The sequence below is a fragment of the Onychostoma macrolepis genome, chromosome 08, assembly GCF_012432095.1.
Source record: "Onychostoma macrolepis isolate SWU-2019 chromosome 08, ASM1243209v1, whole genome shotgun sequence".
Classification (NCBI taxonomy): domain Eukaryota; kingdom Metazoa; phylum Chordata; class Actinopteri; order Cypriniformes; family Cyprinidae; genus Onychostoma; species Onychostoma macrolepis.
Genome location: NC_081162.1, coordinates 12973320 through 12997817, shown reverse-complemented (window position 1 = coordinate 12997817; position 24498 = coordinate 12973320). Strand labels below are relative to the sequence as shown.

Here is a 24498-nt window from a genome sequence, read left to right as displayed (position 1 = left end):
CCCCTCTACAGATCAGTGCTGCCTCACTGCACCTGTCAATCAGTGTCTCTTTTCCTCTCCCTCTCTCTCCCTCTCACCCTATTTCATGTTTCTGCATGAGATGCATGACACTCTGTAGTTCAATTAGTCACAAATTTCCCAACTTTTAACCACTACACAGTGAAAGCCAATGCAAACAGGCCCAAAAAACATTGTTAAACAACTGACATGCAGGAAAAATCTTGTATCAGTATTAGACTTAAATGTAATAATCTTAAATGTATTAGACTGGAAAATCCCAGGAAAACAGCACAAAAACAGATATAATATCAACCTCTTAGAAATCTCTTGATCATTATGAGATTACTATATATATATATATATATATATATATATGTGTGTGTGTGTGTGTGTGTCCTTTACAGGTAGTAACTAAGATCTACATCATTTTAGATGTTGGATAAACTGACCATTGTAGCTTTCTTCATGAGGTGATGATGAGCAGCGTGTCAAAACCTTTACCAGTGGCATTGCTCGTCTTCTGTCTTGATGTACAGACAAGCAGTCTAGCTCTTCCCCCTCCCTGTTCTCCCCCCATCCAAAAGTGTGTACTTTGGGGAAGAGCATGAGATGTAAAGGCTCTGCTCTGCCAGGGAGACAGGGGCGAAAACAAAATGGCACGGCTAACAAAAGGGCCTGTATCCAGGCCGAGGCTAGCCATTGTCCTGTGCAGAGCCTGCCATCGAACGTGAGACGAGCGGGTCCCCCCTCCGCTGCAGGAACCTAATAGGAAATCAAAGTTCTCACGGAGAATGGGCCGGGCTCAGAGTTACCCTCCCTTGGGTCTTGCTGAAAGAAGAGTGCAGAAAGAGTTCTGGCAGGACCAGAGAAGGTTAATGCAGTGGATAGTCTTTCTGCTGCTTGCATCCATAGCCCACACTAAACTCTCTGTCTGTCTGTCTGTCTGTCTGTCTGTCTGTCTGTCTGGAAAGATACCTTCACTGCCCAGTGTATAATCTTGGAAACATTCTGGCTCTGTGGAGGTTTTTGACCTTCTGAAACTCAATTATGCAGCTGTTATCACTGATGAATTAGTTTTGGGGAAAGTCAACCCGCTTTCATAATACATGCAAGACAGTTTAAAACAAGGAAACTAATATAAAATTATTTTTTTTAAAAAGATAAATATTCAAGAATTTTTAATTACCTTTTTTAAAGAATTTGTGGCATTTGTCATGCTTCCTCATGAAGCACAAGATCAATCATGCAGAAGAACATGATCATCAGATTTTACACTAACTTGCATAGTTCTTGTAGCTCAAGTTCTTCTGCCATTAAAGCAAAAGGTGGGATGATCCAAATACTATGACAATCTCAAATTTGTTTTAGCTCTTTGTTAATATAAATTGTCATGAAAAGTGTCTTAAATTAGAAAAATTCAAATAGAACCATTTCCACTAGTGTCAGCATTTAAAGGGATAGTCCAACCAAAAATGAAAATTCTGTCATTATTTATGCTCATGTCATTCAAAACCTGTATGGCTTTCTTTCTTCTACACAAAAAAAGAAGATATTTTGAAACATTTTGGTAACCAAACGTTATGAATGGACAAAAACACATTTCTCATTTAAATTCCACAGAACAAAGTCAGTCATACAGGTTTGGAACAACACAAGGATGATTACATGATTCATTTTAGTTTGGTCTGTCCCTTTGAGTTGGTTTATGTCCACTTGCATTCAAGTCTTCAGATATGTCAGAGGTCAAGAAGAAGGCTTGAGTGGGACATGAGAAACAGCAAGCACCTCTTCACATCAGATGAAGGTGGTAAGACGCTCTTCTCGTGAGATGGAGGTGTTAAGATCCTCTTCTCTTCAGATGGAAGTGTTAAGCGCCTGTGTTAAGCTGCTTAAACGCTTCCGCAGCCCTGGAGGTAGGAACAGGGGAAGGAAGATCACCTGAGGGAAGCTTTTTACTGTGACACAGAACAGCACAGCCTTTAGCCCCCCGGGTCTGTTTCTGGGTTACCCGCCAGAGAACAAGAGCTTTTTGCGGTTCAGATTCTTGGAAGGTGTTGGATGTCTGCAGTGTCACAACTAACAAAACCATTTGAAAACAAAGTGGCCCACTGAATGCAGCGCTGCAATGTGATCCCTGTCCCTTTGTGCCGCAGTAGAAAATGTCCCCTCAGAAGCAAGGGGGAGACACACCATTTAATTCCTCTGATTTTCCCCTTTTAAGTGTATTCTTCAAAGGTGAACATGTTAACTATAAAAGAGCTATGTTACCTCTTGGGAAGAGGCAAACCCTCTCGCGGTTGTTAGATGTAAAGATGATAGACAGTCTGTGCCCTAGTCTTATGGGTAGTGTCACACTTTAAACCAGACAGCAAGTGCATTAACTTTTTTATAATTTAATTTTACATTTTACAATTTTTTTTAATTGTCCAAGAGAACATAAAGGTAAAGTTTGCTTCTCTATTTATTTATTTATTTATTTATTCATTCATTCATTCTTTTAATGAAATATTAAAATTATGTATTTAGTTATGCATTTATATATTTGTTTATGCATCTAAATATTTTTTTTTATATTATTATCTATCCATATGTGACCCTGGACTGCAAGACCACTCTTAAGTCGCACGAGTTTAGCCAAAAATATGCCAAAAATCATTAGGATATTAAGTAAAGATCATGTTCCATGAAGATATTTTGTAAATTTCCTACCATAAATATATTAAAACTTTATTTTTGATTAGTAATATGCACTGCTAAGAACTTCATTTGGACAAATTTAAAGACGATTTTCTCAAAAAAAATTTCTTTTCTTTTTTTTTTTTTTTTGCACCCTCAGATTCCAGATTTTCAAATAGTTGCATCTCGGCCAAATATTGTCCTGTCATAACAAAATATTCATTAATGGCATCAATCAGCTTATTTATTCAACTTTCAGATGATGTATAAATCTTAATTTCAAAAAGATTTAACCTTATGACTGGTTTTGTGGTCCAGGGTCACATATGTTATGCATTTCATACAATTTTTTTATTTATTTAATATTTTAATAGACAGTTTTAATATCATTTTATTAATGATATACAGAAGAATCCTTTACAAAACAAAAACTAAGAAATTGAGAATAGTTTATAAAGTTTAGAATTATTTTAGTCTGTGTAATCCTTTGACTTTTTTTTTTAGATCTTCGAGAATATTATTAAATCCAAACTTCTTATCCAATGTCTGTCATATATTGACAAAGTCTTTCTGTGCATATACGAATTAAAGAGAAAATACAGTTCCATTAAATATGATTATTTGTCATTAAAAACACAGCTAGAGACCCACACCATAGTATCCCATGCTTTAAACTGAACTGATGCGGATTAATTTTAATTTGTATTCGCGATTCATGACAGAGGGTCAGAATCTAGAGGGTCACTCTTGTCCACAGCAAAATGAACTTAGGCCTTCCAACTGTCTGTCTGTTGTGGCAGCGGTGCGACAGCTTATTCTCCTTTCCCTGTTGCCGTCATACTCCTGTCAATCAGCTTGTTAATTACTGCCTGTGCCCACTGTGTTAAAACCTATGTCAAGAACTTTGACCTCATGGGCCGTAACCCCCTCCATTCCTGTCTACGGACAGAGAGGTGCTGCCACAGACGACGTACCCACTGACCTCCTGACAGAACACACTGCTGGCCTTAATGGGCAAACGTCCACCTACGAGTGTATATGTTATGCTAGAGCAGAGGCAATGCATGTCAGCAAGGTCAAGAGATAAATGTATGATTGTGCGTGTGTGTGTGAAAACTCTTTGGGTGTTGACAGTGACGGATGGAGATGAAGAGGAGCAGGACTCCCGGGACTTAAAGCTAATCCAGCATCCTAACAATGGGCTTTCCTGGCGGGAGGGCTTTGACTCGCTGTGACTAAGGCAGGAGGCGGAAAATAACACACTGACATGTTTCATTAAGCTTGTTAATGCCGTCTCTGCCCCCGTCTCTCCTCTCCGATCCCACAGGCTATACGCCAGACATCCATGTTCGGGAATGCGGCTGAAGGAAGATCTGATCAATCACTGTTTACCTACGATTGAATTAGTAGACTGACTGGCATGGGAAGAATGACTAAGCTGGTAGTAATGTTTACAACCAATAGTTTAACTTCAAAAAGGGGACTAGACCTGCAAAAATAAGTGTCAGTTTTTTTCTTTCTTTCGTTATCACACATAATTGAGATCTCAAAGAGCTTACGTTTTAATCATGTAGACATTTTTTTGTATGAAACAAGGGAATTTTTGACAATCTTTTGTTAAACAAACAAGACTTCCATTCCAATAAAACAACAAACAAATAATCAAGCAAAATCTGCAGTCTTGTCTATCTAGAAGCACTTTGTCTTTCCCCTTGTGTAAAAAAATATTTGTATCCATTAAAGAATAAACAACTGATAAAATAGTTTCACACTTTGAAAATATCAAAGACCAATTCTGCTTCTGCTTTTTAAAATTATTGTACACCAGAAACACTCATGGAACAACATTGCACACAGTCAATATCACATATTGAAGCATTCTCACATCCATAAACACTTATTACCAGCTTGTCTTTTCTTCACCACAGCCCAGATTAACCAGAGACGTGTCTGCCTTAAAAGAATCTCAAAGAAAAACATACTCTACACAATTCCTTTGAGGAAAATAATGTCATTTCCAGTGATCAATACCAACCTGGATCTGTGTGGAAGGCGAGAAAAAAACAGCCCTCTAAACGAATAAAGTGTAACACGAGAATGAAAATTAAAATGCCATCGCTTTGTGGCAAGATGAAAGGGAGAGTGTAAAAGAAAGGCTCTGGAAGCAGATTGGGTTAGGGTGCGCGAAATCACATCACTAAAGACTTGCCCTCTCTCCACAAATTTGATCGCGAGCAATAACCAACGATTAAGAGCGCACTCCATGGGTATAAAGAGAAAATTCAAAAGTCCACTGTGACTATGGGGACTTGGCAGGATTGGATTAAGGACCAGAGAAGGAAAGTGACCACAGGGGAGGCATACTGATCAAAGAGGAGGTGAGAGGGAGAGGCATAAAGAACACATCCAGCAAGCTTTTGAAAGAATATTACAGCTGTAAAATAACCATTTTAAAGAATGTGCTACATATTATGGCTATTTTACTTAAACACAAAAGATGATATTTTGAAAAATGGCTCAGTGTTTTGTTTTGGAAAATCTGTTTGGTTGCCAACATTCTTCAAAATGTCTTCTTTTTGTGTTCTGCAGAGGAAAGAAAGTCATACAGGTCTGGAATGACATAGTCATTTTGGGGTGAACTATCTCCTTGTGGGTACATATTATTACTAACACTAATCTGCAGTTTTTAGTGGTAAATAAGCTACAAAGTTTTCTATTGTCCCTATAAAATTGGGATAACCAATTTAACCAAACCTATTTCCTCTTCAGTATTATTGATAACAGATTTATTTTATCACAAAATAGGTGTTCATATAGACATATGACTGGTACCCAACATTGTAATGCTTTTAGTTTAATAATTGTTTTTATTTGCAGTCAGTAAAAACACTATATCGGTAATAAAAGCAAATTCTCCTCTTATTTTCTCTTCAACAACCACATAATAAACACCTGGTTAAAAATCCATTTGACACATATTATTGACTTCATATAGGCTTTCACTTTCACTCAGCATTGCAATGCTTTTAATATATAAACTGCCTTTGTTTGGGGTCAAATAATGTAATATTAGTTAGGGATGTCCCGATCAGGTTTTTTGTGCCCCCGATATTGTGTATCTGCCGATACCGAGTCCTGATCTGATACTTGTATATTCCTAGTGTTTGGTGCACAATTCAAGTACATTAAAGTTATCAAAATCAATTCAATGTATGTGCAAATAGTAAAAGTAATATATGTGTGTATATGTATGTATAAAATAAGATACACTTTCTCTGTCTGTGTATTAAATATGTGTACTCACTGTATAAAGACATTGGTAGATATAAACATGTTACAATGTAATACACTGTAAACATACTGTGTGGTCATAATTATGATTAATACAAATCAGCTAAAATGGAGGAAGATGAAGGCACAATGTCTAAGCAACCAAAATAACCTGTGAACTCTGTGACCCAAAGTAGCCTACTCAGAATGCAAGAGGAGAAATACGAGGTGTGGTACCTCTCCTCTCCGAGGTCTCCATCTCACAGTAAACTTTAATGGCCGAAGCCCCCTTCTCTGATTACTTTCTGACAAATTGTCTTATCAGCCCTGAGGCCGATTGGGTGAATGAAAACATGACCCTGGCCTGAATCTCACCGACATTCTTGCAGACATCTCGGGTACAACCGATGGGGCAGATAAGCCGGATCAGTGCAGCCACTGGAGTGGCTAACAAGCGGCCATTAGACTTTCTTTTCATGCGTGCTGCTGGAAGGGGCCGGGGCCGGTGACCGGAGGGGAGGCAGTGGGAGGATGATGGTGCTGGGGAGGGGGAATGGAGCAAAGTAACCTTTTAGATCAGCATCATTGTGCGCTGTTAAGAGGCACAGCCTTTGTGCCTGAGAGGCAGGGGGAGCGGGAGGTGAGGCGGAGGGGGGCAGGCTGGAGATAAGTGGCTCCTCCTTTCTGATTCACGCTCTGCTACTCCCACAGTAGCGGACGGGGACGCAGGGAGAGAGGCTGCCGTTGACACAGTGGGTGCTTTGTGGGAGCAGCCCAGACGGCCCCCTGGTTTAGAAAGCAAAGTGAGAAAGAGAAAGGTATGGAAAGAGTAGGAGAGAAAAGCAGAGTCACTTAGAAAGGTCAAGAGGAAGATGAGGAGGAAGAAGGGTATCCGAGGTGGAAGTGCTCATGGAGAATCCTAGCGCACCTTGAGATTGACCAGATCACTGACAGGGAGGAGGGTTAATGGGATGAAGGTAAACGGGGTGGGGTTTAAGCTAAGGTTACACAAGAGCACGTCCTGTCATGTCCATCAATTTCTTTTCTTTTTTTTCACTCGGTGTCAATGAGAGATAAAAGAAAGAATGGGTCTGGGCTGCTTCCTCTCGCAGGTTTGTGGGCAGGACTGAATATCACACCTCAAAACCAGGGAAACATCACAGAGCTACAACACAATACACATGTTCAGGTCACATTGAGGACCATTCAGAATATACATACTTGTACTGGGAAGATACACTCTTTAAAATATAGGTTCTTTATGGGCATCTATGGTTCCATGAAGAATCTTTAACATCCACGGAACCTTTCCATTCCAGAAAAGGTTATTTTATAGTGGACAAATGTTCTTTAGATAGGTTCTTCACACTAAGAAAAAAAATGTTTTTTTTTTTTTAAGAACTGTTCACTGAAAGGTTCTTTGGGGAACTAAAGAATGGCCCTTTTTCTAAAACCTCCTTTTGGAACTTTTGTTTTTAAGAGTGTAGATCAGTGTTCTTAAGTGAAATTGTTTGACTAATCAGATGGTAAATAGCAGATAGAATGTAAGTTATGTAAGTTATGTTGAGGTAAACTAAATCATGTAGAAAACCTGTTTTTCTCCTAACTATAAGAAAGTATGAGTTCTTGAAAAGTGTTGGTCCAGATGTTGGATAAGTGGAAGAAAATCATTTTAGCTCTTCATACAGCTGCGCCAACTGTTTTCAAAAAGTGTTCAGTAAGTATATGCAAGATATTTTTATAAATGTGGTTTGTTGAGTGTCAGTCCTCATTTGCTCCGTCAAATGTAGTTCTGAAGTTGATTTTAAATGTGAAATGATTAACATTAGCACGGATACACAGGGAAAATCTGAAGAATGTATTTACAGAATGTAATTGCATGTGTTCACTTTTTTTTTAACTTCTATTCTCAGAGTGTTCTCAGGCAACTTTCTCTCAAAGTTATAAAAAAATGTTCTTCCGATGATGTTAATAAAAAGTCTGTTCAAAGTTATCTTAATAATGTTATCAAACCTTAGCACAAAAAACTTTATACATCATTCACGGAATGTTTCAGGTAGCTGGAATCTTTAAACACATTTTAAATGTTGCTACTCGTTTCAGAACGTTCAAAGAAATTCAAAAGTTACATTTCCATTAATGTTTCTATATAAAAACTAGACATTTTAAACACTTAGAGAACATTCAGAAATAACATTTTCTTAACTCGCTGAGAACATTAGCAAAAATGTGCTTAGAACATATCTTTGTTAAGCTGAGAGTATCTCGCATCATTAGCAAAAAGTAGGAGCAAAGGATTATGGATGCATATAAATTTGTGATATTCCAATCCATGTGGGTCTGATTATTAGCTGGGAATAGTAATTATCGTTATCATAAAAGCAATCATCTCTACAGGCATTAGTGTGTCTCACTCACCTTTTATTTCTTGGTAATTCTCACACTTTATAGGACTTGGTGGGACACAAAGACACAGACGGGGGTGCACATTCCAAAATGTAATTGTATATTGAATGCTTTAATAATTATAAAAAGAGGAATGATCTTGGTCCAGTGCTTGGATACTGATCAAATGGGCTTGTTGCCCATTAAACTCAAGACAACATCAGAAACATAGTAGCACTACTTCAATGAAGTCCACTTGCAAAGTGAATGAACAAAGGGAGAACTCATGGCAAAAAGACTGAGAATCATGCCGACCGGTCCAGAGCCTGATGATGGCCTCTGGAGACCTTGCAGGGGCCACGCTGGGAAGGGTCATGTCAGACATCGACTCCCATGGTGGGGCCCTTCTTCCTTACTCCTCCTCCACTGTGACTGTCACCACCTCCCCACTGGGCCCGTCCCAGCTCAGACTGACCCCACCAGTCCAAACCAGCAGGGGTGTGTTCCCTGCGTCAAAGTCCCAGTCGAGTCTTCAGAGCGCCCCTCCAGTGGGAAATAATGAGAGCGAGAGCCTTGATGCTTTGTATGTCATCATTACTTGTCCAAGAGCTTTAAGTTCCTGTACCTGTGCGGTTAATATCAAAGAATATGGTGGTTACCTTTTTTAACTTGTTTTTCATTATCAAACATCTATAACACTGCGATGATCAAGCAGCAAACAATGATTATTTTAATTAATATCGAGTAATTTTGTAAAACCTTACAGTGAGGTTTAATTTGTTGACATTAGTATATTACATTAGTTAACATGAACTAACAATGAACAATACTTCAATAGCATTTATTAAGATGTTAATTTCAACATTTAGTAATACATTTTTTAATCAAATATTGTTTTGTTAACATTAATGCTCAGTGAACTAGCTTGAACAATTAACAATTATATTTTACTAATAACAAAGACTAATAAAAATTTTTTTAAATATTGGTCATTCTTAGTTAATGTTAGGTAAAGCTTTTACTAATGTTAACAAATAGGACCTGGCAAAATATTTACCAGCAATTTTATAAAATTACAATAATAATAATAATATGCATATATAAATATATCTAAAATTATATGCAATGCACAAAAGCATATTTTGTACTTTAAATTGATTTAATAAATTTGAAATATTAAACATTTTGTTTTGACCAGTGATTCAACAAATTCCTAATGCATATACGGAACAATATATTCTTTTTATTATTATTATTATTATTATTATCATTATTCTACATATTCATTGAGAACTTGCTGAATCACTGGTCATAAAAGAAAGCATTCTAGCTGTTTGTTGCTAGCATCAACAAGTCAATACTTAAGTATGCAAAATGAATGAATGATCACAGTCTGCTCAGTCAAATATAGCTCAGTAGCTGATTTGAACTCCAAAAGTATAAACTGGGAATAATTATTATCATATCATATCGTTACATGCATCAAAAGAGCAATATGATATGACTTGATTCAAATCAAATGTGTGTCTCTCACCTCTCATTCCTTGGGAATTCCCACAGTATATAAGAAGTGGCGGGACACAAAGAGAAGACACAGCAAGGAGGAGCACATTCTCTTCCCACACTGTGTTTACCCTGGAGATGGTCAGATCCCCTCACTAACCCCAGCCCCCATGCCCCCGCCCCTGACTTCCCTCCACTTCCATCTTCCTCATTGTAGGCTGATTTAATTAAAAATACCCAGCAGCACCACCCTGGACCTCACCCGCCAGGGTGGGACCTCTAGCTGTGGCGCAGGGAGACATTGTCATGTAGACACACACACACAAACACACATGTACATTCAAGCCTACGTTTTCCCATAGTCGAAGGTAATCCATTCCTAACAAATATGATGCATTGACCTGACAGGATGGCATTTCAAACTTCACTATATGCTATCAAAAAAACACTTTACTGTTTAGAGGGCTTTCTCATATGAAGTGTGGTCAAAGCTTTTCAGAATAACTAATTTATTGAGCCAAGAATGCATGCAGTTTTAAAACCAAAAATTGTAAAACATTTTAAAATAACATTTTTATTGCCCACAAACTCTTCTCCATTGACAATGAATTTCTTTTTTAATCAGTGCAATGTAATATTACATTTTCCTTTTTCTGCCCATTGATTGTGGTGGCTACCGTATACATACATGTCTAAGGCAACCATCATCTCAACCGTACGTGAGAGTTATCCAAACATAAATCAACATAATTAATCTGCCCTTCATCCATCCTAGATTCGCAAGCCTTGTTTGACAGTTCTTGGATAATGTCTAATGAATGTGGATTAAGACAATGGCAATTAATTTTGTGATGATCTTGCCATTTGGAAAGGGCGGGTATTTTGTTTTAGGGGGTGGGAAGGAGCCAAATCGCAGACATGTTGCCACGGTGATAAGGTACTCCCTGCCGCCGTCGGGTCTCGGACAAGCAGGGAGCCATGGAGACTGGATAGTGACAGACAAAGTGACAAGTCCACAAGGATGGTAGGTCAACCTTGAGCTCAATTCTTCAAACTTCCATAGGGATGTCAGGCACTTAATGTAACGTATACGTCAGCCAATGACACAGTGAGCTGATGAGAATGAGAACGGATGGTGCTTGGCCATCTCTAATTTCCATTCTGTACAGCTTTTGACAGTTGAAGTTTGCATAAACATCACAACGTTTCAACACACTTTCATTGTAGTACAATATTTAATGTCGCAACTATCTTTACTTTGCTAATGTTGGGATGGAATTTATGCCATGAGACTGCAGTAAAACTAACTGGGGTCCCTGATTCAGTTCCCTGCTGTTTAGGGTCAGGAGTCTGATCAAACTCAATGTCAGTGTGCCCATTGTGTACATGGCACTAGTGTAAGTTATAGGAATCTCCATAGTGACAAGGAAAGGGAGACAGAGTGGCGGCATGGAATACTCAGCACAATTCAGGACTGCATACTGCGTACATGTACTTTTGACATTGATTCTACAGTAGTATGTGGATAGTTGCCAACTCTTCTTGTAAATACCACTGTTTATCTAGGTAAATAATAATTCCCTCACTGAGTTCACCATTAATTCTATTGGAAAGCTTGCATCTTGCTAAAAATCTAATATATTAACGTTGATCAAGTCTGTGCCTGCACTGCGGTTTTTAAAACTTTTAAACATTTTGTCTAGATGAGTAACTCAAATCCCAATGTTAAAGAAACCAATTACATTGTGGAATTGCAGAATGAAATATGATCTGACATGATATGAAATATGATCTGTTTTTGAAATGTTTGAAATTTGTAACACAGTTAGTAAACAGTGGATTATAATCATGCTAGTTCTCTAATCTGGGTGATTTTGAGGTATTATGATCCTTTCTTTAATCTATTGCAACAAAGTTTGTTAGTTTATAAATCAAATATTTTCTACCTTACCAAAAAAAATAAAAATAATTGTGTTTAAGAAATGGCAGAGGAAAGTGATGTTTGAAAAAATCTATATGCACAGTCTCCGACAAAACAGGGAAAAAATCTCACAAAAGCTTCGTAAGTGTCTCAAATGGGTTTTGGGAACCTGTTGCCAGTCTGTTCGAGTATTCTAATGCTCATTTAGACCGAAACAGACTCAGTGTCGCCCCTTTACGGACAGGCAAGAGATTTAACTGCAGCTTTGTAATACAAGTGTGTCACCTAGTGGATGGATGGAGTGATTATGTTAATGTAGAATTTATGTCGTGCAATGTCAAAATGTTGGAATTGTAAAAGTATCTATCTATCTATCTATCTATCTATATTCTATAATTATTGCTGTTATCAAGGTAATTAATTCCCTCTGTCACCATAATCGTATTGAAAAGCTAACATATTGCTAGAAATTCAATAGCATATATTAAGAACGGTCAGATAGACTAGAGTATGTGCATGCACTACTGCCTTTGAAACATTTCTCCAAATTATTTTAATAACCCACATTGTTTTAAAAGTATTAGTATATTTTATAAACTTCTTCCTTTCTATTTTAAATAATTGGACCTGTAAAATCGTGACGTTTAATATTTATAATCCTGATTTACAATGTAAAGGGGAAAAGCCGCTGTGTTCAAAGATTAAGTTTTGCTGTGTTGCACAGTTGCCAACTCTCGCAAGACAAATAAGCAACCGCAGCTTCAAAAACAAGCCCAAAAAAAGATTTTAAATTTAAATGTTAAAAAAAGAAATACATTTTAAGAGATCTTGTCATACCCGGCTATTCGAACCAAATGTATTTACTCAGTATTAGGATATGAATACTTGTTTTTTATTACAGCCCGTGATAATTAATACATTACAAAAACATTATAAAAATTAGGCTAAAGAAAGTCATCCCACTCCTCTACATCTACTTCAATCATCGCTTGGATTACAGCGTCACGCTGTTTTTCTCCAATGAGGGGGCGGAACATTTGGCAAATTACGCTACGGCACTTATATTATTTCACTGGTTGGCTGCGAGCAGACAGAGTGTCAATCAGTGCACTGGAGAATACGGCGAACATAAATATCTTTGACAACCAAGTTGCTTGTCAGATTTCTCTAACAAGCAACCATATATTTTTTAAATAAACCCAAAAAACCGCAACCCGCGACCAGGGATTTTTTCCCGCAACTTTACAAAAAAGAAGCCCAAAATCGCGTATAATACGCGGACTTGGCAACTGTGCTGTGTTGTTATTGGCTCAAAACCGGAAATGACGCATTACCAGTCGGTGGCGGGAACGTGCTGTTTGCTGTATTCAGAATTTACCGCATTGTCATTCTTCAACGCTAAAGCATTTAAACCTGAAATATATCGTTAAATTAACAGCCAAATTACTTACGTAGTTCGTTGTTGTATTTTTTTTTATCAGATATCGGTTGGGTTATGAGGCTGTCCTGAAGCTTTTATTATCGAACACAATCAAGTGGGCGAGCATCACCGGCGGATGTACAGTAAGACGGCGTGAGACCGAGAATTCTCCTAACGGAAAAAAAAAAAAAAAACATTGATATTGATATTGAAATGAGCTTTTTCAATCTAGACCGTTTCCGTTTCCAAAGGGACAACGCAGAAGACAGTCACTGTAAATCGTCGGATGGATCCAACTCGGATAAGGAGAATAAACGGGGTAACGTTAAGTTAAAACTGCCATTTCTCAGCCGGGGCTTTGTTCAGCTTTCATAATGGATGTTTCTCATAACCTGGTGTGCTTTCTACCTAGACAGCATGTTTTTTTTATCTGTGATTGTTGATAAGAGATGGAATGCGAGTTTGTATTGTACTGTAGCTGTAATTTTAAGCCCATTTTCAGGTTCTTAGTGTGGGTGGCCACTGGGAAGATTTTTCTCTTCTCACCTTTGTTTTGGGCTTGACGCTGATTCTCGAAATAATCTGCTCTCTATTTTTGTTTACCACTATATCAGACCCTTTTTATAGCATACTATTAGCAGTTGTCATGTTACAAGGATGTAGTATGACACAACAAGATGTTGTATGCCAAAATATCTTGATTCAGTCTTGAATTTTCTGTTTCCAGCCCACCAAAGAAAGACAGATGGTCGATGTGCATCAGGCAAGGCATCAAGACATGCATTAGAGGATGTTTCTGCAGATGACAAAGTTGTCAGGATGAGCAAGTAAGCGAGACTATGAGTTTGTCAGAAGCGAGGCTATAGCGTGTCTTCTCTTGGACACATTTGCTGCTCCACACTTTTTCTAGAGATTTCAAGCTTGCCGATTACATTATGAGAGTTGTTAACTATTTAAGTGTTCACTATCTAGTCTGTAATAAGTGATAACATGCAGTTATTTCACAGGGATACAACATCAGAGTCCAAGAACCAGATAAGCAAGGATATGGAGGACAAAATAATTAAACTACTGGAAATATTCCCTCAGAAGAGCAAGAAAGATCTACTGGAGGTAACGAGTCCATCACTGATGTAATATCAACTTAATAAAGCTAGGCCCATATTCACAAAATATTTTATCTTACCACTAAGAGTTTTTTAGCTAAGAGTTTTCTCTTAAAAACCAATTCACAAAGCTGCTGAGACAAACTTTTATTAAGGAATTAGAGAGAAATCTTAAGCTAAGAGTAAGGGCGGGGTTGACCTCTTTGCTATGGATGATGTGTCAGCATGCTTACTAACTATGCACAGTGATTGGCTGAGAGGGGCAGGCCCTGTCAGCACTGCAAAAAATGGCTTATCTTACTTAGTATTTTTGTCTTGTTTCTAGTCAAAATATCTACAAATTCTTAAATCAAGATACTTTTACTAGATAAGCAAAATGACTTAAGATATTTAGTCTTGTTTCCAGGGGGAAAAAACTAAATTAAGTGCATTTTGCTTAAAACAAGTAAAATTACCTGGCAGTGGGGTAAGTAAAATGCTTACCTCACTGGCAGATAATTTTACTTGTTTTAAGCTAAATGCACTTAATTTAGTTTTTGACTAGAAACGACAAAAAATACTAAGTAAGATAAGTCATTTTTTGCTGTGAGAGATTTATACATAGAAATATTGTAGAGCATGATTTTATGTTGCCATATTCAAATAAAGGTTTAAAAATAAAAATGTTAATTGCCACATTCAAATAAATATTTTAAAATGCAGCCTAAGTGCCTCACTAATTAAACAAGTATATGTTCAGCTTATTGTCAGCCTCTTACATGTATGCTTCTCAAAAACAATTAGCAGATATGCATATAAGCAGCCTTTTAAATAACAGGGCAGAATAATCATGGCTGATAGTAATACAAATGTAAAAAAAAAAACTGGACACAAGAACAGCTGTTACTTCTTGCCCAACTGGTTAATGAAAACAAGGATATAATCAAAGGAAAATTTGGTGTTGGGGTAACCTCCAAAACCAAAGGTGATACCTTTTTAAAAGGTCATTATCATCAAATGTTTCTAAAACGTTTACGTTCAGAAGCAGATTGCCAGCAACAGCCATTTTAGGAATAGTTTGTGGCTTGGTCTTAGTGACTTCGGAGTCCTCTTCACTACTCCTAACCTTTCACAGATTTAGGAGCTAGTTTTAGCGCTAAAACACTTTGTGAAATAGTCTTAGAGCAAAAATTGAGGAGTACTAAATTTAGGATTGATATGCCCATTATGAGCTACTTTTTAGCCTTAAGATGTTTTGTGAATATGGGTCCGGGTGAACATTGTGGATTTTATCCTGTTGTGTCACTTTATATTGTGACAGGTAGTTGAAAGCACCAGCACACTGGAGGGAGCTATAGCACATTGTTTGATGATTTATGGAGATGACGGTAAGGCTTTTTTTAAATTATTTGTATGGACAAATATATGCAGATATATAAACATCTGCATTTTACACACTCACCCATTCTCCGTAATACTCAATTCTTGTTGGTCAGTCAAGTCACTGCATTCTGCAGTCAGACATCTTTGCATTTTTATTGCCAAGGTCTTTTGTGTGCGAATTAATTATAAGATTATTTGTAATTCAGAAACAATATTGTAACTTATTCAAATCAAAACTGTTTTATATATGCAGATTCAGGCAGACGGAAAGGCAAAGCAGGGCATAGTGAAGATGATGATAACGATCAGCCAATGAAGAGGAGAAAAATTGTGGTGAGTGAGCCATGTGAATCAATGTTTTAATCCCAACATCTCCTTAATGTGGTGAATTCACTTTTAAATGGCTGTTGACCCTGAATTAGCATTCAGAATCTGAAGAGGAGGAGGAGGAGGAAGAAGATTCTGATGATGATGATGAGGAGGAGAGTCAGGAGCCAAGCAGAGAGAGACAAGAGGCTCTGTTGAAGAAGCTGAAGAAGAAACTGCCTGATATAGAAAAAGAGGTAGGCTTAAATGGTTTAAAGTTATATTGATGCAAAAGCATTGCAATGTTCTGGCGAGTTTAAGTGTCTTCAATTTCTCTAATAGGTGCTGAGGGATGTCCTGAGAGAGCATGACTGGGACTATGAGAATGCCTTGGGTTCACTGCTTGTGTTTTCATCAACAGGTGATTATTACTGCATTTCAGCCACAGTTGAAGGTTTAGTCCACATAGAAATTTTAGTTTGAAAATGAACCGACTTAAAGCCATCCATGCTTTATCACTTTAAATTCAGATTCAAGTTCTCCAGAAGATCAGAGAAAACAAAAGTCAAAATCATCTCACTCCAGGGAAAAAAAGGACAAGAGCTCTCAAAAGGCTGACAGCTCGTCTAGCCTATCAAGATGGCTGACGGCGTTACCGTCTCCTGTGCCAAAAGTCTCTAGTGTGTCTACTCCAAAAACACAAAAATCAGCAGTCAGCAAAAGCATGACCAAAAACACATCCTTTAAGCGGAAGAGGGACGATGAATTGCCATTAAATGATGCTAGTGCCTCTGAGGATGAAGGAGAGGAGATTGACAGTGATGTTGAGAGTATCTCTGATGATCTGGACTCGGAGGATGAGGACAGCATCTCGGGCAATCTCCAGGACAAGATCATGCAGTTTCTCCAAGAAGCTTCCCTAGATGAGCTTGCTCTAATATCTGGCTGCTCAATCAAAAAAGCCCAGAAGATCATTTCGCTGAGGCCTTTCAACACTTGGAAAGATGTGGTAAGAATCTAATGTGTGCACTCTGTGCTGCTATGTTAATTGTCACTCTGAATTATGTTGTTGTGGTTGAATGAATTTTGAAGTGCTCTAAGGGGATTAGTTCTTTTGGCTGTGAAGACAGTGATTCATATTTGGCAGGTTTGTATTGGTGCCCACAATGAGGTGTTAAAATCTGTCACACTAGTTTGAAATGTTTTGCTAACAACATGAGGACATTATAAACCATTCTGTGCATTGTATTCTCAGTGACATTAGCTATCGGTAGACAAGGCGGGTGAACCATGCTGGTGGAAAGCCTTTTGGGGGGGATGGGGGGAATGTTCACAAGCTCTAATTAGTACAGAAGTGTACTATTTAGCTATATTTACCATTCAAGTTGGAGAAGTCCTAATTTTGTTTCTCTTCCTTTCAGAAAGAGCAGTTCTTCAAGGATAATGGCCTTTCTATAGATCTGGTAAATGGCTGCAAGGTTGTGCTTAAGGAGAGGCAGGTGGTTAGAGACCTTATGGGAAGATGTGAGAAGATTGCACAGAAAATGACTAAAGATGTTACCCAGGTCATAGAAGCAGGCATGGGCTCCATCAAGCCACCCAAAATCCTGAACAGCAAGTGAGTTTATCTATTCTCATAATACACACCTGGGATTAGAGGTATGCAAGCCCGCCGCGTCCTGACGGAGCCCAACACGCTGAGTCCATTCGGGCCGGGCTCTGGCCATTTTTTGTTTTTTACAGATCGGGCTCGGGCTCGGGCTAATTTAGCTTAGCAGAGCACACATGGCTACTGTATTAAATACTGATTATATTATAAATATTATACATCGCCTTAGCAATACGCAATGCATATATGCAAACATTAGCATACAGGTGACCATGCAGAGCATCAGGGAGAAGTTGGAGCGTGGAGTTACAAAAAGTTCCCAATGCTTCGGGAAAAGCTGCATTTTTGATCAGCCATGCATTTGATGATGATCCTGACTCGCCATCTCCTCACTGGACGCGCCTTTAGAGAGAAATGCATCTTTAGGGATTTTATAATGAAAGAGTTTTTGTTTTCGATTCGAATTATTTTGTTTTAAAGTAGTAATTCAAAGCTTTCTATAGATACTATATTTATCAAGTCAGTGAGGCAAGTAGGCTATATGCTGTGTTTCCGTTTTTCAGAAGCGCTCCGCTTGCTCAACTTTTTTTTTTTCTTTTTTTTTTTTTTCATAAAAGCACATTTTGTTGATATTGTGAGTGCACACAAATAGTAGATTTTAGATAAGTAGACCCTTTACAGTTCCGAACAATGTAGCCATTTACTCTTACCTTTATGAGCAAAAATGACAGCGTATTTTGAAATGTTTCCAATGCAAGTGATCGTTCTGGCACGTCCTGTAAAGCGCGCTTCAGCTTCCACTCTCTACTTCGCACAAACTACTGGATATGCATCAGTGCACATTTATCTAGGTCAAGCATTTAAACTAACATTGTGGAGCTGTTTTATAATTATAGATTTAATTTTAGAGAAGTTGTGATGATTTGAGAAAGCTAAATTGATCAAACATAGGCTATGATCAACTCGCAGTCTGCCGCTGGCCGCTTGGTCGTTACTTTAAAAAACAAAAACTTACATTTAACGAATAAAAAAAAATGCTCCAAACGATTCTCTAAATTAACTTAATAAAATAACGAAACGAAATACAATCACTTTGCCATTTCATACAAAACTGAACAATTTTAATAGCTGAAAAAGTAGTAGATTAGCTGTTTTGGGAGAAGGGGGAAAAAAGACGGGCTCGGGTCGGACTCGGGCCGAGAATTCTGGTGAGCTGTCGGGCCAGGGCCGGGTTAGGGCCTAAATTTTAGGCCCGTGCAGGGCTCTACCTGGGATATCCAGTTATGCTTTTTAAATTTATTAATTTTTTTTTTTTACTTCTTGTATTTGACTTCTCTTAGTTTCAAACTCCAGCCATATCAGCTGATTGGCTTGAAGTGGCTGATTCTTCTGCACCAGCACAACCTGAGTGGCATCCTGGCAGATGAAATGGTGAGTCACTGTCATATTGAGTTCAAAGGCATGAAATCCAAGAAGGTTACTCATTCCTTTAAAGCAAACGACTATTATCACAGATATTGGTTATAAGTGATTTGATCTCTCCACAGGGGCTTGGTAAAACTATTCAGGCTATCTCTTTCCTGGCTCATTTGTATGAAAAAGGAATCAAAGGCCCTCATCTTATTACCGTACCCTCGTCCACACTGGGTAAGAGACACTTATTTCAGTGAGAGTGTAGCATACAAACTTGTCCCTATAGTGTTGCTCAAGATGATGCATTTCTCTCTTTGCAGATAACTGGGTTCGTGAGCTGGGTCTTTGGTGTCCCAGTCTTAAAGTTCTTATTTACTATGGTGAGTTAGTTTTCAAACAAGCAGATTTAAACTCAATCTCTCCCCCCCCAGATTTTCAGTGTGGTCTTAGAACCCAGAGCAAAATAATACGTATTAATACAGAATCCTTTTTTTCCTCGTTCTGTTCTTTTGTGTTTATACTTGTAGGGTCTGTGGAAGACCGCAGATACTTGCGACAAGACATCCTCAGTGGCTTAGTTGAATTCAACATCATAGTATCCACGTAAGTACATTGTTTTACAGTATTTATATATTGTACTAACTTGTGTATTTATGAAAGTCACTTGTATTCAGTGGTGTTAACACTTGTCTTTAATTTTTCTGCTTTCATCTGTATTAGTTACAATCTCACAATAGGGAATGACCATGATCGCAGTCTGTTCCGCAAACTGAGGCTGAAGTATGCTGTGTTTGATGAGGGTCACATGCTGAAAAATATGAACTCTCTACGCTACCGCCACCTCATGGCCATCAATGTCAGTACAAGCAGTCTTCTGTGTTGTAAACAACATTGCAAATATGATTTAAGGAAATGCTGTTCACTGCCATTCTGTCTCTTTTGGGTCAGTTTGGGAAGTTCCTAATGAAGAGAAGGGTAGCAAAGTTGTATTTATCTATACCTCTTGGTTGTACATTTCTGTCTGTCATCTTCAGGCTGAGCACAGATTGTTGCTGACAGGAACACCTTTACAGAACAACCTGCTGGAGCTCATGTCACTCCTGAACTTCATCATGCCCTCCATGTTCTCCAGCAGCACCTCACAGATCTCCAAAATGTTCTCTACGGTACAGACAGTGCACACATTACTTCTAATTATAATACTATATGTGCCATCTTTTAAAAAATGTATCTAAATTTTATTTGATTTAAGGATACAGTAATCATTATATACCTAGACAGAATGCTCTCACTTTCTGCCCATCTGCTTGGTTTCAGAGGTCATCAGAGGAAGAAAGCAGTTTTCACAAGGAAAGAATTGCACAGGCCAAACTTATCATGAAGCCATTCATTCTGAGACGAGTCAAGAGAGAGGTAGATGCTTTTTTCACTGTGATTATGATCTGATCATTACTGAGAAAATCTTGCAGAAATATTGATCCATCAAAGTAAATTTATCTACATTCAGTCCTCTGTAGTGAAAATTCCTATATCACCAGTATATATTTTTGCCCACCCTGATTGTGACTTTGTAAATGTTATTCTAGGTGTTGAAACAGCTTCCACCAAAAGTGGAGAACATTGAAATGTGTCCCATGAGTGATGCCCAACAGAAGCTGTATGACAGACTTTTCAAAAGACTCAAGAAGGCTCCGAATGGAGACAGTATGTGCTGTTAAATGTTTTTTTTTTTTAATGCTAACGTGCTGTTTAAGAGTATTGCACTGTTTTTGGGGGGGTTTTTGTTAGCCTATTGTATTCAGATTTATCTGATATTATACAGGGGCTGTCAAGAAAATGTTCCTTCTAAGCTGGAGGATCTGAAAAACAAAGTGGGAATGTTGAAAACTATTTTTCTAACTCTGATCGTCAGTCACACAATTCCTATCTCCTCTTTGTCCTCAGAGCGGGAGCTTTGCAATGTGATGATGCAGCTGAGAAAGATGGCTAATCATCCATTGCTGCACCGCCAGTACTACACCAGTGACAAATTGGCTGCTATGAGTAAAGCCATGCTTAAGGTGAGGATTGGGAGATTAATGTGTAAAAGAGACTGAATAATAAAGATTTAACTGCATTTAAAAACAAAATTGTTTATCATGAATCCAGCCCTGGGAACTTATTGGTTCCGAAAGTGAAATGTACTCGCCCTGAAGTTGTTCCAAACCTGTATGAGTTTCTTTTCCTCTGATCACACAAGAATAGTTTTTGAAGAATGTGAGTAACCAAATAGTTTGTGATCCCCACTGATTTTACTTCCAATTTTCCCCCTCACTTACTATGGAAGTCAATTAGAGACAAGCAACTGTTTAGTTACCAGCATTCTTCAAAATAACTTAGGATCAACAGAAGAAAGAAACTCATACAAGTTTGTTACAACTTGCAGTGAGTAAATGAAAACAGATTAACTATCCTTTTGAGCACCACTGCTGTATTGTATACTGCTGAGCTGACATGGTTCTGCTATGTTAGGAGCCAACACACTTTGATGCCGACCCTGCACTGATCCAGGAGGACATGGAGGTGATGTCTGATTTTGAGCTGCATAATTTATGTAAGCAGTACAGCTCCATCAGCAGTTTTCAGCTGGAGAACAGGCTCCTCTTAGACTCTGGAAAGTTTGCACTTTTAACCAAAATACTCACCAGGCTCAAAGAAAAGGTTTGTCTGGATGCTATTTTACAGTCTCCTGATGAGTCATTTTAAATGTAGTTTGCGTTTTGTTGTTGCTGATGTATTTAAAACAACTTTCTTTTTCCTCAAGGGTGATAGGGTTGTCCTTTTCAGTCAGTTCACCATGGTGCTGGACATTGTGGAGTTTCTGCTCAAACACCTTGACCATCAGTTTGTTCGACTGGATGGTTCTACTCCCATGGCGGAGAGGTGAACATAACTAACTTATTGCCTTCTTCAGTACCTCATGTCATTTTGTTTGCACTGCACTCAATTCAGATTTGATATTTAGGACTAGGGTTGGGTATCGTTTTAACTTTATCAATTCCGATTCCAATTCTGCTTATCGATTCTGATTATTTTCGATTCCAATGTGATTAAATAATGATATCAAACATTTATCCTGTGTCTCTTTTTTGCAAACCATTTATTGGAGTTGAATACCATGAACACAAATCATGAAATTTAAATTTGACAAGTATCCGATTCCTGACCTTAAGTATCCAATTCTGGAATCGGAATCGATTCCCAACCCTATTTAGGACTGACTGTCCTCACTGTCACTTTGCAAGTAACGAAATGCAATTGACCAATCATTCAGGCAGTAAATTTTATTTCAGTATCCACTGTTTTCACATTTAAAAGATCTGCATGTAAAAATACAGACACAACTGTACACACTACTGCACAGTACAAACTACACTTGTGTGATGTTGCGTCCCAAAAGTTTTTTTCAAGTCTCAAACAACTAAACAGATTCAAGTAGGAAGCTGCCTGTCTGAACAAATCTAATTCAACCTTCTCTGCTTGTCTAGGATTGGTCTCATCGACAAATACAATACAAACCCTGACATTTTTGTGTTCCTCCTGTCGACTCGGGCTGGGGGGCAGGGAATCAACCTCGCCTCTGCAAACACAGTGATACTGCATGACATTGATTGCAATCCATTCAATGATAAACAAGCAGAGGACCGCTGTCATCGAATGGGGCAAACCAGGCAAGTATAAACAAAAGGAAATTGAGATTGCCATAAAGAAGAAAATCTGTTTCATGATAATGTATTTGCATCACAGAACAGTGCAGGTGATCAAGCTCATCAGCAGAGATTCGATTGAGGCCTGCATGCTCCGTGTGGGACAGGAGAAGCTGAAACTGGAACAGGACATGACCACTGATGGAGGTGAGTGTCAGCGCGCACAAACTCTATCAAACCTACAAGTCACAATTTACAAGATAGACCTCAAAATACCCCTCCTTTCCAGTAGTAGTGTGTGTGGTATAATCAATCTTACCACTGTACTGTATAATTCATTTTGCTGCAATGTCAATGAAAAATGGTTTATATTAAGTAATTGTTTAATTCCTGTTTTTGGATAATCCAGTGACTTTAATGTATTAAATAAGAAACTTTTTCATTGTGGTGGTTTTACTATATGTATCTGGTTTTTCACTATATATTAAAGGCTCTTTAATTATTTTTCTTGCTCTATTCAGAAGAGGATGGTGCTATGACTGAACAAATGGCAGAGCTGCTCAAAGTCTCACTGGGCCTTTGAAACCTGAAGAATGGTAAAGTCAGAGTGGTAGTTGCGTGTGCATTTCCCTCCACTCGTCAAGTACAAACACAGCAACTTGAAACTGATTTGATGTGGATTTAAGGACTAGCACTTTTTCCCATGTTCAAATGTTAGAGGTCAGTTATTAAATGCACACAAATCTTGGACCAATGTACTGGTGGTAGAGGAGTTTGTTACTCAGGGATCACCTGAAATACTCATGTTAATATTCCACACTGGAGATCTGTGTCATACGTGCCATCTGAAAGACTGTACCTCACCTGCCCAGCTCAGTTTAGCCCACACAGGACTGGTGAGTTGGTTCTAGATTTGTGACCTTATAGACTAAAGGCACTGCTGCAAATAACTGGTTATACTTGTACTGTAACAGTTTTGTTGTTTATAGTGTGTGTCCTTGTATTGTTTTCTAAATAAAGATAATAGTCATTTCCTTAATTTAGGTTTTTGATTGAGTATTGCAAGTTTGAGTACTACTGCCATTTAAAATATTTGCGCACCAATTCGATTCAAACTCATCAACATCGGATTAGCATCAAGTCACCTTTATTTATATAGCGCTTTATACAATACAGGTTTTCAAAGCAGTATAAACAGGCAAACAAGTAAATTCTCTAAAAAGACAGCAGTAAACAGTCATTATAAAGTTGAAACCAGTTAATTGTTGATTCAGTTCAGTAACTTTACAGTTCACATATAGAATGAGTTTAATTCATCCATAAAGCAACTTTGACGAAAACAATGATGTCATCATCCAGCTCAGTTCAGTTCTCAGCCAATAGTGTCTGTGCTGTCAAATTAATAATATTAAGTGTCCCCATCTAAGCAAGCCAAAAGGCATCAGTGGCAAGGAACCCAAACACTATCGGTGACAGAAATGGAGAAGAAAGAACTTTTTTTCAAGGTTCAGTCAGCAGCCAGACAAACAAACAAACATTTAATTCCAGGGTATCTCACAAATCAGATTGTGGATTTATATCTTTATATAAAGAATGAGACAAGCTAATAGTATAGATGCAACTCCACTTATGATGTAACAAATACATCGGATGTTACAGGAAATGTTCCCAGTTCCTGTTGACCCAAGTTATGCAGCCTAGCAATTCTTTAAGGGATTTGAATTATTGAAATGTGATAGTATATTATGTGTACGCCAGGTTAAAGAGAAATTCTTTTTTTAATCTAGAGTTAAATTTACAGAGTGTGCCTGCCTTTTGAACAATGCTAGGAGAAGTATCCT

The 24498-nt window shown here is 38.0% G+C and overlaps 1 protein-coding gene across 5 annotated transcripts; it reads left to right on the top strand.

The window, feature by feature from the left end:
- The first annotated feature begins 13041 nt into the window (after nt 1–13041).
- Nucleotides 13042–23696, top strand: smarcad1a (SWI/SNF-related, matrix-associated actin-dependent regulator of chromatin, subfamily a, containing DEAD/H box 1 a). Of its 5 annotated transcripts, none has more exons than XM_058785318.1 (24): nt 13042–13318; nt 13427–13494; nt 13903–14002; nt 14183–14288; nt 15582–15648; nt 15897–15976; nt 16066–16206; nt 16292–16370; nt 16480–16958; nt 17371–17567; nt 18899–18989; nt 19106–19205; nt 19292–19351; nt 19499–19574; nt 19692–19827; nt 20006–20137; nt 20289–20384; nt 20558–20675; nt 20916–21031; nt 21483–21671; nt 21775–21893; nt 22499–22681; nt 22758–22864; nt 23179–23696. In XM_058785318.1, exons 3-24 carry the CDS (start codon nt 13995–13997, stop codon nt 23238–23240), a joined length of 2742 nt encoding a protein of 913 aa, XP_058641301.1. In that variant the 5' UTR covers nt 13042–13318; nt 13427–13494; nt 13903–13994; the 3' UTR covers nt 23241–23696. The 5 variants fall into 5 exon arrangements, with proteins under 5 accessions (XP_058641301.1, XP_058641299.1, XP_058641300.1 ...); XM_058785316.1 differs by having other exon boundaries at nt 13408–13494; XM_058785317.1 differs by having other exon boundaries at nt 13042–13328.
- The last annotated feature ends 802 nt before the right edge of the window (nt 23697–24498 follow it).

Bases quoted from the DNA above. Each gene is read 5' to 3' on its own strand.
- smarcad1a (XM_058785315.1), top strand. From the start codon at position 13,389: ATGAGCTTTTTCAATCTAGACCGTTTCCGTTTCCAAAGGGACAACGCA. The intron at 16,207-16,291 runs GTAGGCTTAAAT...TTTCTCTAATAG, and splicing joins TGCCTGATATAGAAAAAGAG to GTGCTGAGGGATGTCCTGAG. The intron at 19,352-19,498 runs GTGAGTTAGTTT...TTATACTTGTAG, and splicing joins TAAAGTTCTTATTTACTATG to GGTCTGTGGAAGACCGCAGA.